We start from the raw sequence: 14,739 nt of genomic DNA on the forward strand, positions 1-14,739 counted from the left end.
GAAAGGCAATATATTAAAAAAAAAAATAAAATAAAACAGAAAAAAAGGAAACAAACAACAACAAAAAGCCAAACCAACAGAGTTCCTGGAATAAAAATAGTAGAAAACAATTTGACACTGATTTCGACAAGGAATACCATTATTCAAAAAGAAGTGACAGCTTAGTAGAAAATGGTTATAACATTTTTTTCTTCTCCCTTACCCCCAACACATTTCTTTGGCTATTTTGAATAGATGTTTCTGCAGCTGAAAAACTGCCAAGATGCCACAGTGATAGTGTAGTTCACAGATGGATCCCATGTGGTTTGTCTGGTGTGTTAATGATGGCTGTGACTGATTCTGCATCGCCAGATCTGGTAAACGCATAACAAGTTACCTGAAGCAACTACAATGTTGATCTGTGTAATGCTTGATGTCAATGCTACTGTTGCTTCCCCCTCTCACAACACCCCCTCCTCTGTTTCCCAAGGTATTGAGATCCTCAAGCAGTGAAGCAGATAAAGTTTATATACTTATTTAAAATAGGTATTTTTATCCAAAGCTCTCAGAGATCTAGAACTTATCACAAATAAAAGCTCTGTGCTCTGGGGGCTAACATACCCAGTTTATTACAAATGGCAAAACTGAGGCAAGGAGATAAAAAGAGCGTTCAGTAAGTAGGCACAGCGAGACTTGCACTTGAAAAACTTTTAATTTACTCTAGATAGTATCATTTATATTACTGTACATCTAATCCTGTTACTTGGATCTGTTTTCACTTGCTTTCATGTAAGAGGTATGGCTTTGTTTTCAACATAATTACTTGTTGAAGATTTTGCTGCATTTTTACCTACTTGGGGAAAAAGAAGTTATTATAAGGCACAGCACTTGATTACACTTAATTCCAGTGTAATCATTGGGTTAGATTGTTCATATTTCCAGGCATTCTAACTAAAAGATGATTAAGATGAGACAAGTAGGTTAAAACTTCTTTATCATCAAAGTCAAGTGCTACAGAAACTAGTTATAAGGCTGCTTGTGTTTTGGATCCTGAGCAATGTAAAGAGCAACACATTCCTCAGATCTCTTCCAACAGTACCTGGAAAGACAGAGAGATAACGTAGTGTGTATGGGGAAATATGGGAGGACAAACCACCCACACAAACAACTAATGAGCTGATGCTGCTGAGAAGCAGAGAAATTACAAACAGTTTTTCTTCTGCTTACATTGTTCTATATTGGTATGTCTTGTAGAGTAGTTCCCAAAAATATAACATCATCACCCATATAAAGCCAAACATCATGACACAGTAGGGAAGAATTCCTCTCCGTACGGATGAACCAAAGGGAAAGGCAGAAGTTCTGATCTCAGTGACAGGAGGGTTGAAATAGAATCACATAAGCAGAGATACTTTTTAACAATGTACATTAACTAAGAGTTCCAGAGTGTTTGTGTCATGTGATCAGCACTTTTGTATGAGCTGTTTATGCTAGTTGCAGATATGGCCAGAGATAAGTATCAGTATACAGTAGTGACACATACAATAACATGTACTTGCTGTAGAAAACTGGTAAATGTCTTAATCTCATATGATCTGTGCTGGCAGATCTCTGCACGTGCATCATGCCAGGACTTTGAAAACAGCCTCATTCATTGGACTGCAGGACTGGGAATTAAATTAAGTGATTTCATAGAGGTGGAGGAGGTGAGCACATACTGAAATCACAGGTGTAGAGATTAGTAAAAATAATCACTACTACTCAATAGCCATTTGTTTGTTTGCTTTTTTTTCCTGTAAGAAACAAGGCTGCTTATAATCATATGTCTTTAATCTATTTCACTGTACTACCAGTGAGTGTACACCATCCTTCTCCTTCAGAGCAGGCACTTTATTGGTCTATGCCACTTTTCACAAGAGTTGGCAAATACTTTCCCTTTCTGTTCTCTCTGGAAACTATTTCCATCAGTTCTTCTTTTACTTATATGTGTCATTACTATGAAATAGCCCCATGAATCTTACTCCAGGAGGAGAGCTGTGCTCTTGCCCTGGCACCCAAACTTTGCCGTGTTTTTGTTGATCAAGGCTGGTTGGAAGCTTAGAGTATCTGCTGTGATTGCCTATGAGTGTATTCTCACCATCTACCTTTCTTCATGATCTTTCTCACGTTGTTTTTTTCTTGATAGTATTTATCTTGTATTTTACCCAGCTTAATCATAAAGGGATAGCTAGATGAGTGCCTGGCTTTGTTTGCTCCAGAAACTCCAGACTTCTGCCCTAAGGAGTAATGCAGACTATTGCAAATTCTGCAATCTCAGAGGCCGCATTTCTGCAGTAGGTGATGCATGGCTTGGTATGGACTAAATACACAGAATGTATATTGTTGCAGTCTGGGAAATCATTCATCTCTACTCACACACACTGGGCATGGATAAGTAGGCTATCACCAGCAGCTAGAGTGAAGGTTTTGCCATCCATGGTGACAGTAGATGCACCCTCCTGAAGGGAAAGAACAGATAGTCAGCTTTTAGTTATGTGTACTGTTGTGAGTAGGAAGAAAATTCTGCAGGTAAGTATGGAAATCTTTTCCACTGAAAGAGCACTTCTAACTTGCTCAGCTTTATGAAGCCTAGCTAAATATTCAGCTGATGTTCCCTGTCTGAAACTATTAGCATCAATAAAAACATGCTTCATGATTCACTGCTCCCTATCACAAAGCAGCAACTTATTGCTTGATATCTTGGGGATATGCTGCGACCGATCTAAGCCAGCAGCTTGTAAATTGGTGCAACTCTCTGGAAATTTACAGAGAGAACCTCCAGGAGTACTTCAAACTCCTTTTCTACCTTTCTGATTCCTAATACCTTTTCACATCTTGAAAGGTAGTCCATGAGTCAGCAGGGAGCTGACAGAAATCACTAATGGGAGTCCATCTACACTGGAACACGCTTGTCATTATCTTGTCAAGCAGAGGAACCAGATTCCTGCCAGCAACACAGTCTTGACTGCATGGTCTGCTGCGAGCTGCAGTGTAAACAAATGTCTTTCAAGATTGTTATGTCTTTAATTAGTAGTTGATAGTCCCTGTGAATTTCAGCAGAACGGGAACTGATAGAAACATCTGCTTCACAAGCTAGTCTGACTTGCTTTTCTCTTCAGTGTTTCCCCAGAGATGCATTTCCTAGAAGCCAGCAGAAAGAAGGGCACATGGATCACCTACTGCTGTGCTTTAGTATAAACAAGTTCTCAGATTGTTATTAACTTTGTCTACCTGATGCCAGTTGTCCTACAGTATGAGGACAAATGCTTCAAGGCAGAAGTAACAGGTGATGTTCTTCATTCCATAGAGGCATTCTGATATATTTACAAGATATCTCCTAGCAGAAATAAGAATCCTCACCAAGACCTGATGGAGGATGGCAGCAGTTCCATCCTCAACATACAAGGTGAGGGAAAAGAGACTATCTTTATGGTGGTAATAGTTTACAGTTGTTTTTCATGACAGTTTAAAGGCAAACAAAGTTTCCTGTTGATGATGCTTTCCATTAGGAAGAAGGTAATAATCAATTTCTGTTGCTGTTTCCAGGAGGCTGTACTACTGTTCAGTTTACTCTGACCTGAAATATGAACTCAAGGGTTAACAGGTGTAAACTGAATTGTCACATACCAGCTGCCATATCCAGATATCTGAATTCTTCTTGCTTTTTTCAGTTGTTCCTGGTCCATAAGCTATAACCTAAGAATAAAATAGGGAAAAAAAGTAATAGATTCATCCCCATGAGTGAAGTGTACATATTCATCTTCCTACAGCACTTAAATATTCTATTTTTAAAGAAAAATGTTCGTAGAATATGACATTATTTTTACAGACATTAAAATTCACATTATGTTTGGTATTCTCATATTGATTCCTCCTGATAAGATAAAAAAGGAACCGATCACACCTGCCACTCCTTATGCTCCTCTGTATCCTCACTTATCTATTCCCACTGCCTCCTCCCACTCCCAGCTTGGCATCTATATCCTTTCTGCTTCTGTTCTGGGAACAGGCACTTCCTTCTCCTGAACTCTGGGCCCTGTCAAGAGCTTGCTGAAGTAAAAAAGATTTTCCCAATAACATTAAAAAGGCTGTAGATCAGATCTTATTTTTCTTCACTGTCTACCTCCTCTGTGTTCTTCTTGACAGTCCCATGCTCTCTGTCTCTCCGCTGTCAGATAGATTGGATTCTTCAGAGTGTGACTTCAAGTAACCCAGGGAGAGGATGTTTGTAAACTGTTGTGTGCAGCTGTCAAATGGTGACAGCTTCATTTGCACCCAAACTGGACTATGTTTGACTGGCCAAGAAGTGCAATGCTCTAGCATAGCCCTGGCTCTTGGGTGCTGTACAGTTCTCTTTGTTTCCATTTTATGTAGGTTAAGAAGGGGGAAAGAAAAAAAAAACACTGTGTATTTACACATTCAAATTAGACTTGGCAACAAGAATGCTGTAGAAACATATAGGGAAGCTGAGCACACTCGTGAGTAGTATTTGCATCATGCTGGTATTTTTGATTTGAGAAATATGGGAGCGAGGGATGGAGAGAACTGTTTTAGTCCCAAAGGAAGTGAATGGAAATCAGACTGAGGTTGATTCTGCATGCAGCAATGGCTGAGATAGAAGGCCCTGGGGTAATGGAAAACAGTGGGCTTGTACAGGGGCCAGGCACACTAAGGGTTCTCTAAGGGTGTGTAGTTTTCTCTGTTGTGAGGCCTGGATTCATTCAGTCTGAATACAAGGCACCTATTATCTGTACCTTTAAAAATCTCCCACTCTTTCATAGCAATTTAAACTCCTACCTCCGTTTCAAAGGTATCTCCAAACACGCTCAAGGATTGCTTCTGATTTATTTCTCCCCGATGATCGTTCAACCAGCCTTGGAAGGAGAACGGCTCCATTACAGAAATGCAATTTAGAGGGAAGGGCGTTTCTTTCAGGAGCTCATCTGTAAAAATGGCAGAAAGCTGTCAATGACATTTCCCTGGATCTTTGCAAACTTTTTCTGTTGATTACAGCTTGAAGGGCTCAATGTACATACATTGTCTAGTTAAAAGACCATGACCATAGCACTGTTCGTTGCTACAGTTATCATGACAGTACTTGAGGTTAAGATGTGTGTCTTATTTGGAGTCTGGATGATGTTGCTCCTCTGAAGCTGTTGTCAGAATTGTTATGTGTCCAGGCTTCTTAAAAATACATTTGAACAGTATATGTATAGCTCTTGTTAATGTGTTCTTTGTTTCTTTCAGACAAGCTTGTGTCTTGGTAAAAAACTGATATGTCGTTTCTGACCTTTGCTGAGTTACTCCTTACACATCCCCATGTGAATGGAATAAGACCACACAACCACCCGACTTTCACAGAGTCAGGACTGGCTTTTGTGCTTCTTCTCCCCTGGGCGTTATTAAATACACTGTCCACAGTGAAGCCAACTGGCTATCACTTTAAGTTTAATAAAAGGCTTTTCTTGTGGTGTTCCTGGATTTGTAGGTGGATTTAATTTCTAGTAATTTTCCTTCAGAACTGATTTAGTTTAAAGTAGCTGGAGGACTGAATGCAATTTGACTGTAGCTAGTAAAATTCAAGATTTGTGCTGTGTGTTACTGCTATATGAAATTAACCTTAGTCATTTTCCAACTCACAGTGAAATGCAGAGACAGTGCAGTCACCTTGGGGATCCTAGGTAGTTTGTCCTGAGAAGCCATTGTGGAATCCCTCTAGAACAATTTCAAGTAATTATGCCAACCCGGATGCAGGAAAAACTCACTAGATGTCTGTCTCCCAAAGGCACTGAGCTCATGAACTCACAGCCAAATTTTAGCCTCAGTCACAGGAAGAGAAGGTTTTATTAAGTACTGGTATATTCCTTATTCAGAGTTGTTCTGATTCTTTCTAGAGCCATCTTTCACTGCTCTGCAGTGTTCTGAATGCATCCCCCCAGGCTTTCAGGAAAAGCTATTCCAGATGCAGCTTTGAACAATGTATGAAAACATGGTCAGCGCATGCAAGGCTCAGTAGTTTGCTGCATAAGCTGCTCTCATTTAATGGATCATAGTATGCACCAAGTGTCTATATTAATCTTATTAATCTCTAGAAGATCTGGATGGGAGTGCCTTTTTTTTAATTTTTTTTTCTGTAGAAACACATTTCACCGTTAGAATTTCTTTTTATTTCATTATATTAAACTAAATAGAATAAGCCAGTAAGTTCCTGCAAAGCAATACCTCTTTATCGGCATCAGTAATCTGCAGTAAAATAAATTAATAAATAAATAAATGGAAGCTTTTTTCCTTCTAGGTTTAAAAAAAAATAAATCTACTTTTACATCACTCAACTCATATTTAGCATATTGAGGTGGCATAGCAAACTCCACCAGAGAAAGTAAGAAGGGAAAAAAAATCTTTACATTATTCTAACTCGGGCCTGGAAGCATTAAGAAGCTATAGTCTAAATACTGTATATTTTCTTGCTTTATAAGATTACAAAGTAGTGTTAGGGTTATTGCTTGGTGATTTACTTTCACACTGCAGTATGTCTGTTGTTGTTGTTTTCTCACTTTTCACAGGTTCCTCAGATTTCCTTTGGAGGTGATTAGACACTGCACTTTGTCCTTAAATTATGGATACTCAAGTGCAGCTGTACTGCAGAGTAGTTTTCAGGTTAGAGACATACAACATAACTGTCTAAAATACCTTTATGATTCAGATTCACACACAGATGAAAATAAAAAAATATGAATGTCTAAAATATCATCAGAAAGCATATTCATACGTAAGAAGAAAAAATTAAAGAAGTTTAATCAAAAGGCATTCAGAGTAATGAGTTTTCAAATAGATTTTAAAATATTTTGTTTCACTGTTAGTAACAGTCTTAATTTTCTAAATCAATATGAAGACAGCAGAGAGTTTTCTGTTGTTAGAATAAAACAAACCCCTTGAGTGTAGAAAAGCCTTTTTGAATATAAGAATGTTAGCCACTGTAGGGTTTTAGTAAAGTATGTATACATATAGTATTTAGTAATACATATATACAGAAAAACATGAATATATGCTTTTCATATACATATTTATAGATAGATATAGATATGTATATATAAACACATTTGTTCATCTCTTACACTATGGGGTGCTATATGTGTGTATGCATATGTTTATATATATATATATAAATATAAATATCAAAAATGTAAGAATCCTGCTCAGCATCATGGGATGCATCTTCTCCACAGATCAAGAGTTCCAGCATCAAGCAAAGAAGTCAGTTCTGGCTTCATGTGCTGGAGATTGGACAGCAACAGTCTGAATTTCTAGAGTGGGCACTGTGACGTCGCAGTGGAAGGAGAACTATAAATGCCCCAGTCAGTTGTAAGGAATCTGGGGCAAAAAAGCCAAAATATTCCTTTGCGAACTAAGTGAGAAGCAATGGAAATCTAATGATGAAAAGTAATTATAAACTTCTTAGCTAGTATCTTAACTTCTTATTCCTAGTCAGACTAGTTTTGCTAGTCTTTCTAATTCTTGGGATCTCTGACTCCGGCTGTCCTGTTCAACAGGACGACAGGAAAGTAATTTACACTTTGCCTTGAGCATGCATAACACATTCTATGCTTATTATGGCGCACTGTCCTTTTTTTTTTTTTTTTTTTACAAAGTGCCCATGAATCACAAGTACAATTTAATTCCAAGTGAATATGAATAATTTTTTAAATTTAATTCTTGCCCTAAAGAACTGATGATCAGTCTTCTGATGCTTTCTTGTCAGTGGGACATAGTGATGAGTTCAGAGCTTATTCCTAATTCAGAAGTTAACAACACTTAGCCAGTGATAGTGTAATGGCCTCTGAAAACTGAGTCTGGACGAAGTGAACGCTTAACATGACCCAGTATAATGGTTCTGTTACTGGTTATTGCAGGACAGATAGGAAAGTGCTCTGATGATGAAGAACATGACATGGTATGTCTGATGTTGCTAATGGTCTGCTTGGCTAGGTACTCATCGAACACTAACATGCATCCCTTGCATGAAGTAGAAAGCTGCAGCTGTCCTAATGCTTGTGAACTTGAGCTGAAGAGCTACAATGAGAAGGACATATATATGCAAGATTGCAAAATATCCAGAGTTGAAGCCTGGTGCTTTCAAAGGAATGGAGCATTTCATATCAGCTTAATGCCCTATATTTAGATATTTTTGCATGTATATAGTTTTGCTTAGTCTTGTACATTAGTTTTCAATAACAAGAAATGTGAGTTGGCTTGTTTCCAGAGTTCTTATGTTCCATTAGTACTGTGAGAGAAAGAGACTTCAATGATGGTAAAGGTGAAAATTATGCTAACAAAATGTAGGAAGATGGCAATTCTAAGCTAGTCAGCTGAAAGCTCTTCATATTTATCTCAGAACAATGAATCACTGAGTGAAAAACCAAATCTATGTTCCAAATGTACTGTTCAGGAGATCCATTTAAATAGTTCCATAGTTAAGTTCACTTTTGGACTTCATTATTATCAAATAAATATCCCCAGCAGCATTCTTTACAGTCTTTACAGTTTTTACCACTCTTTTCAGCTTTTATATTGATAGATTATGACTTCTATTTTTCTTGGGTAATGGAAACTGGTTTAAAGAAGCTATATTTGCTATCACGTACATTTGTGTTATGTTAAGCTGAAAAATACATCATGTTTGCTGAAAGGACTGTTCTTGCTGATTGTGGAAGCCCCTCCATCTTGAGTATTCGTGATGCCCATTGCTGTGGTCTTATCTCTATGCAAAGGCATGAGGAAAGCCCCTTTGCAATACTGTCACCTTCTGAAGAAGCAATAAACATCCTTATCCAAGTGGGATTGCTTAGATCCTCTTATCCTTTAACTGAGCATAAAATGGTCCAGGCAAGGGGTAAGGAGTTATTTTAGAATTATGTATTCATTTATTTCTGTCTACTTTATTATTGTCCCTTCCATCTCTTAAGGGATGCTATATAATAGTGAATAGTTCTGATCTGACTTTTCTTTCAGTTTCATGTTAAATTGCCAATACTGGCAATAACGTATACCCTGGGATGTTTTTCCCCACATGTTCCTACCTAATTCCTGGAGCAGCCATTCTCAATGTTAATGGAAATGTCAATGAGACTAGTAGGAGTTTAATACCTTTGTAAATCAAACTATCTAAAACTTATGGACTGAAAGACATAAATTTAGGCACATGGATTTGGAAAAAAAAAAAAAAAAAGTAGTTATTCCATATAAAAATCCAGAGCTAAAGCACCAATGATGACTGATTATTTTGGAGTTGGTTCATTTCACTGTTGCTGAGTATAGATGCAGAAACATTCAGCTGCAAATGCAGCATTCATTGGGTATAATCATCCCTTTTCTTGTGTAACTGTATTTATTTTTGTAGCACGCCCTGAGAACCGGCATGACTGCTAATTTATGACTCGTGCATGTAATTATTTCTGGGCAAATTTTTCTTTGTGTCATTAAATCTGTGCTAGAAAATAAACAACACTTTTTTTTTTTTTTTTTCCTAATTGAAACAGAAGTTTGATGTGGAAAGCTTTGAACAATATTATTGTAATAAAGAAATATTGCCTCTCCAAAAGGAGATATCATCATCCTCAGCCGGAGGGAAGATGGTAAATTAAAACAACAAAATTACAAGATTCAGTTTATCTTTGTTTAAAGGCTTGTCACAATATAGTTAGGTCACTGTAATTAAGAATGCCAGGCTTTAGCCTGTGACCAGGGTTTGGAGTACAATCCTAAAATTGGGAAACTTACCTACTGTTTCTGAATCTGCCTTTTATGTGGCTGTGGGCATCTCATTAATTGTCTCCTTCTATGGAAGAAGAAGTGCTATAAGCCCTCCCTACATCTGTGGGATGAGGCTTTGTACAGCATGAGTGAGCTATTATTACTAAATAGCCTTAGAAACTCTAGTGAAAATGTCAGACTGACACTGTGAGTTGTCTGTTTCGGATGTTGCTGTCTGGGGAATGTTTAACAGCGTGAGGGAAAAGGTAGCTACGTTATTAGAGAAGATGTACCTGCTGTGAGACTGCTCTGATCTTTAGAGCTTCTTAAAATACTAGATTTTTTTTTTTCCTGAAGTCTGAACAGAAAGGAAACAATTTTATATGGCATTTCTTCCAATTTTCATGGCAGGTTTATTATATACATTATGCTCTTAAAGGTCAGTAGTGTCTTGCTTCCTATGGTGAAGCATAAGGAGAGCTCTCAGAGATTGCAGTTCATGTTCTGCCTCCCCTGAAAGAGGCTCAGCTGAAGATACTGCAGGAGAAGCACTCTTCTACCTGGAGACATTGTTTTGTTCTTTGGTGCTGTCATTAGTGGTTCTGGCTCCTAAATCAACTCCTGGTTCCAATGAACTTGCAGCACTCCTTGCTTTTGGATGATACATTTAGGTTTGGGACTGCAGAGTTTAGCAGAAGCTTTCATATGGCAGCCAGTGTACTCTGGATGTTGTAATCCTACTTTAGTAGACCAATAAATGTTGCTAACTTAGGTTAGTTGTGGCCTATCTGGCTTGTCTGAACTCTTCATCTCTAGCATTGGCTGTATACTCCTTGTGGTGATTTATATCTGTGCGGTATGGAGCGTTGTTAAATAGAAAGGAAGGGGAATGGATGAAGCGAACAGGAGGCTGCAGTTATGTGAGATTGTAGGTATATATTAGATGATTCTAGTCTCTTCCACATAGGCGGCCTTTGGGAGTGAGATGAATGTGACCTGGGAGATTTTTACAGTTTCCTGTGCAGTTATGGTTGGTTCAGGCAATTCAAAATGCTTGACTATTTTTAGTCAGCTTGAATACTGTTCTGTCCTGTAGACTTGCTGCTGGCTGTCTGCAAAGTACATTGCCAAGGAGAGCATTCCTACTATCTAAATGCTCACGTGCTGCTTCTTTTAATACATGTATTTGAAGCAGAAAGAAGACAAGTAGTGCTACAGATATGTGGGGAAGTACTTAAAGGATGAGAGAAGAGAATCAAAAATTCCCTGTTATGATCCATGTTTAGCCTAGATATTAAATGTATTCATCCTCCTTTAAAAAGGAGATAAGTTTTCTCGAGCCCTATTACAAATGGTTAACAGAAAAGGGTAATAATTTAGTACAAAATCTTTGCAGAAGAGGTGCCTCAAGTAAGGATTTCATGCAAAGTATGTTTCTGACTGATTATATTTCACCTAAATGTACTCATCTTAAAACATGTCTTTTTAATGGCTACTCCTGCCTCTTAATGTATTCTGAGTACCCTGCTCCCTGCTTGGAAGGGGACTTTCCCTAATGTTGGCTAAGCCAGAAAGCATAAATAAAAAATCTGACTTAGGTGTGGCGGCTCTTTTGTTGGTTTTACATTAAAAAAAAAAAAAAAAAAAAAAAAAAAAAGGCAATTGGGCCTTGATTGATTCCATTTATAGCTTTCCTGTATGAGTGAGCTGCAATCAAGGTTTTCTTTGGAGATGTTTTTCTTCCATTTCTCCCTGAAGAGAGGAGGCAATATTTCTGACTTATGTATAAATTAACTTAAGAGTACTTCAGATGGCACGGTAAAACTGAAGGGATTCTGGATTTTCTGAAGATAAACTGAAAGAAGAGGCTGAAATCCAGGCCTTTGCATAGACCAATTTTAATCTTACAAGTGCTGTGCTGGTTGTTGAATTCTACCTCTTAAGAGGGGAAAAAGACAAAAAAAAAAAAAAAAAAAAAAAAAAAAAAGCTGCTGCTGCTGAAGCAATAGATCCAAGGCATTATTTCTTTGTCACTGATGTATAACTAAAAAATCTACTATCTTTTTTTTATTTCCATGCACAAGACACTATTAAGACTTTCAGCTTCTTACTATCCATGAAAACTAGATACTGAAAAAACTGAGAAGCTACCTAGGCTGAAATCCAACCATATAAGTTTGTTGCCTGCCTTTTGCTTGTAGCAAGAGTTAAGATACAAACATTTCAAATATTTGATATCTTGACTAATGTCAGAATTACAGAATCACAGAATGGCCTGGGTTGGAAGGGGCCTCAAGGATCATGAATCTCCAACCCCCCGCCATAGGCAGGGCCACCAACCTTCACATTTAATCCTAGGCCAGGCTGCCCAGGGCCCCATCCAATCTGGCCTTGAACACCCCAAGGGGTGTGGCAGAATCCATTCAGGGGGAAAAAGGTGTGTTGAGTTCTGAGCAAAATAGGAGCGCTTGCTTTATTTATTTACTGTGTCTTGAAAAGGCTTTTTTTCAGCTTTAACTGAAGTTTCTCATGCCTTTTGGCCTTTGTAAAGCTTTTTGAACAGCTTAATAGGAAAAAGCTCATTTACTGGATTTATCAATAACTTTTCAAAAAAAAAATTTTTAAGGTATTGAAGATATCATAACTTCTGGTTGTCAGGTCTATTCTTTTGCAGAAGATGAGAGCAAAAGTATTGAGAAAGTAAATCTTTGATGTTCTTTTTTTTTCTTCTCGGATATAGTTCATTTGCTTCTGATATGACATTATGATTATTATCACTAGATGATCATTATGATCCTTTTCAACCCAGCCCATTCTATGATTCTATAATATGATTCTATGATATAAGCACTTAGTTCACACTGATGAGGGACACTTAGTGAAAATCTAAGTATTGAACATGGATAGTATGTGTGAGAGGATATTCTTTTTATTACAGCAGCATCTAGAGGTTTCATCTGAAACTATACCTCCTATGCCAGTTATTGTGAAAGCACAGTGAGAGACAGCAGCTGTTCTAATATCTCATTTCCAAAACAAACAAACAAAAAAACCAACCCACCACCCAAAAAGCAACTGGGCAGAAGATAAATATAAGGGTATTACTCTTTTGCCTGTTGGCAAAGCACGTCATACAGGTCATCTAGATCTGTGACAGCTAGTGCAGTGCTTTACCTGTAATCAGGACTATCTCAGGCAGCTGTGATGGTAACCTTCTGGGAAATTGGAAGAGCTCAAACTAAACTAAATACATTTTGGTGTTGCATATAAAGAGAAGCAAGGTCTAGGAGACAAGATGATTTTGTTTGTTAAGAAGCACAGTGTTTTCTGAGAAACACGCTTCATAGTCATTTGGATGTTAAAGGTACAGATGCAGTCTTTCAGGCAGTTTTTGTCTGGCTTAATGTTTCCTAAATGCAGAGGCTTGTAAGGTTGCTGTCCCATACAGGACTCTTCTATGAACTTCTCATTTGAGGGGGAGCAACAAAGGCAACTACATTGAAGGAATCATAGAATCGCTAAGGTTGGAAAGGACCCACAGGATCATCCAGTCCAACCATTCGCCCATCACCAATGGTTCTCACTAAACCATGTCCCTCAACACAATGTCCAAACCTTCTTTGAACACCTCCAGGGTCGGTGACTCCACCACCTCTCTGGGCAGCCCAATCCAGTGCCTGACCACCCTTTCAGAGAAGTAGTATTTCCTAACGTCCAGCCTGAGTGCTGTCACACTAAAAATCTTTACCCGATTTTAGTATTTCAGTAAAAACCTTGTTACAACACCAATTGAAACCGGATATCTATACAGCCACTGACTTTTTTTATGGTGACTATCAATCTGAGACATGCGAAAATATGGAAGTAAGGCTTCTGTCTCTAATCTCTATCAGAGTAACTCATAAAAACCATTTTGTTTAAGGCATTTGAAAATGGATATGGAGATTAAGGACAAATGAATTTAAAAACTTTTTAGAGAAGGAAACTAAAATATACCTTTAACTTGTGTTGTGTAATTTTAGTTAGCTGTCCTGTAGCTGTAAGAGTAGTGTAATTGAGTATCACAGCAGTGCATGTGTGCACATCCACAAATTTCCTTGTTGGGCTATCTACAAACAGAGGCAAAATAAAAATAGGTCAAGATAGTATAGAAATAAAATGCTAAATAGATCATGTCCTACATGAACTAAAAGCATGTGCCTTCAACTAGGTGTCATTATTTCTCAAGTTTATAAGTGAAGGAGTACAAATACGTAGTGTGTAGGTTCAACTCACTAAAGCCTTACTTTCTATAGTTGGAAACCAATTTTTCTGGGCATGAAAGAAAGTTACAGATAATGAGATTTTGCACTGTACAGTTACCTCATGTCTTCATGTGAACAGCCAAGATATTTTTGGTAATTGTGTAAGGATTTTATTTATGATTAATGAAAAATTACTTATCAAAACAATTTTCATTTACAGATCTCACAGAAAAACACAAACTTGGTAATCTGTTTTACGGTCATGGTCATATGTAGACAGAATCATTGTTCAATCAGATGCAAATTAATTTAAGAAGAAGACGTGTTACCTGGATTTGGTTTTCCAGTTTTATATTGCCTGGAATTGAAAAACCTAAAATAATAAACATTATGCATCAGTAAAAAAGTTACACTCATGTCTGTACATTAATAGAGATTAAGCAGTAATACTGAAAATGGCTATGCCACGTCCTCATCTGTTATCACATGTATTCAGCAGGGCTATACCAATTTTATTGGTGGCGGGTTGGGTTGAAAGTCCTCAAAAATTCATGTCACTAAAAAATTCCCTACTCTGGTGCTGTACTGTTTTGGTTTTGTTGTTGTTTTTGTTGTTTTTTTTTTTTTTTTTTTGCTTGCTCCTTGTACAATTTTACTTGGATAGTTCAACATTAGTGAACATTTAGCAAATTAGTAAGTTAATTGTTAAGTTCTGTGTATTTCCTGG

General features: G+C 37.6%; 1 protein-coding gene across 2 annotated transcripts in view; it reads right to left on the minus strand.

The window, feature by feature from the left end:
• Positions 1–672: 672 nt before the first annotated feature.
• The window catches only part of HAAO (3-hydroxyanthranilate 3,4-dioxygenase), a 31,328-nt gene continuing 17,261 nt past the window's right edge, over positions 673–14,739 (minus strand). For both annotated transcript variants that reach the window (XM_004935356.5, XM_419453.8), the window contains 5 exons: positions 14,342–14,385; positions 4,816–4,961; positions 3,646–3,714; positions 2,395–2,477; positions 673–1,078 (listed from right to left, as the gene is read on the minus strand). In XM_004935356.5, the coding sequence (XP_004935413.1) occupies positions 1,000–1,078; positions 2,395–2,477; positions 3,646–3,714; positions 4,816–4,961; positions 14,342–14,385 (421 nt within the window). In that variant the 3' untranslated portion in view covers positions 673–999. The remainder of the gene's footprint in view (positions 1,079–2,394; positions 2,478–3,645; positions 3,715–4,815; positions 4,962–14,341; positions 14,386–14,739) is intronic.

Source organism: Gallus gallus, chromosome 3, assembly GCF_016699485.2.
Source record: "Gallus gallus isolate bGalGal1 chromosome 3, bGalGal1.mat.broiler.GRCg7b, whole genome shotgun sequence".
Taxonomy (NCBI): domain Eukaryota; kingdom Metazoa; phylum Chordata; class Aves; order Galliformes; family Phasianidae; genus Gallus; species Gallus gallus.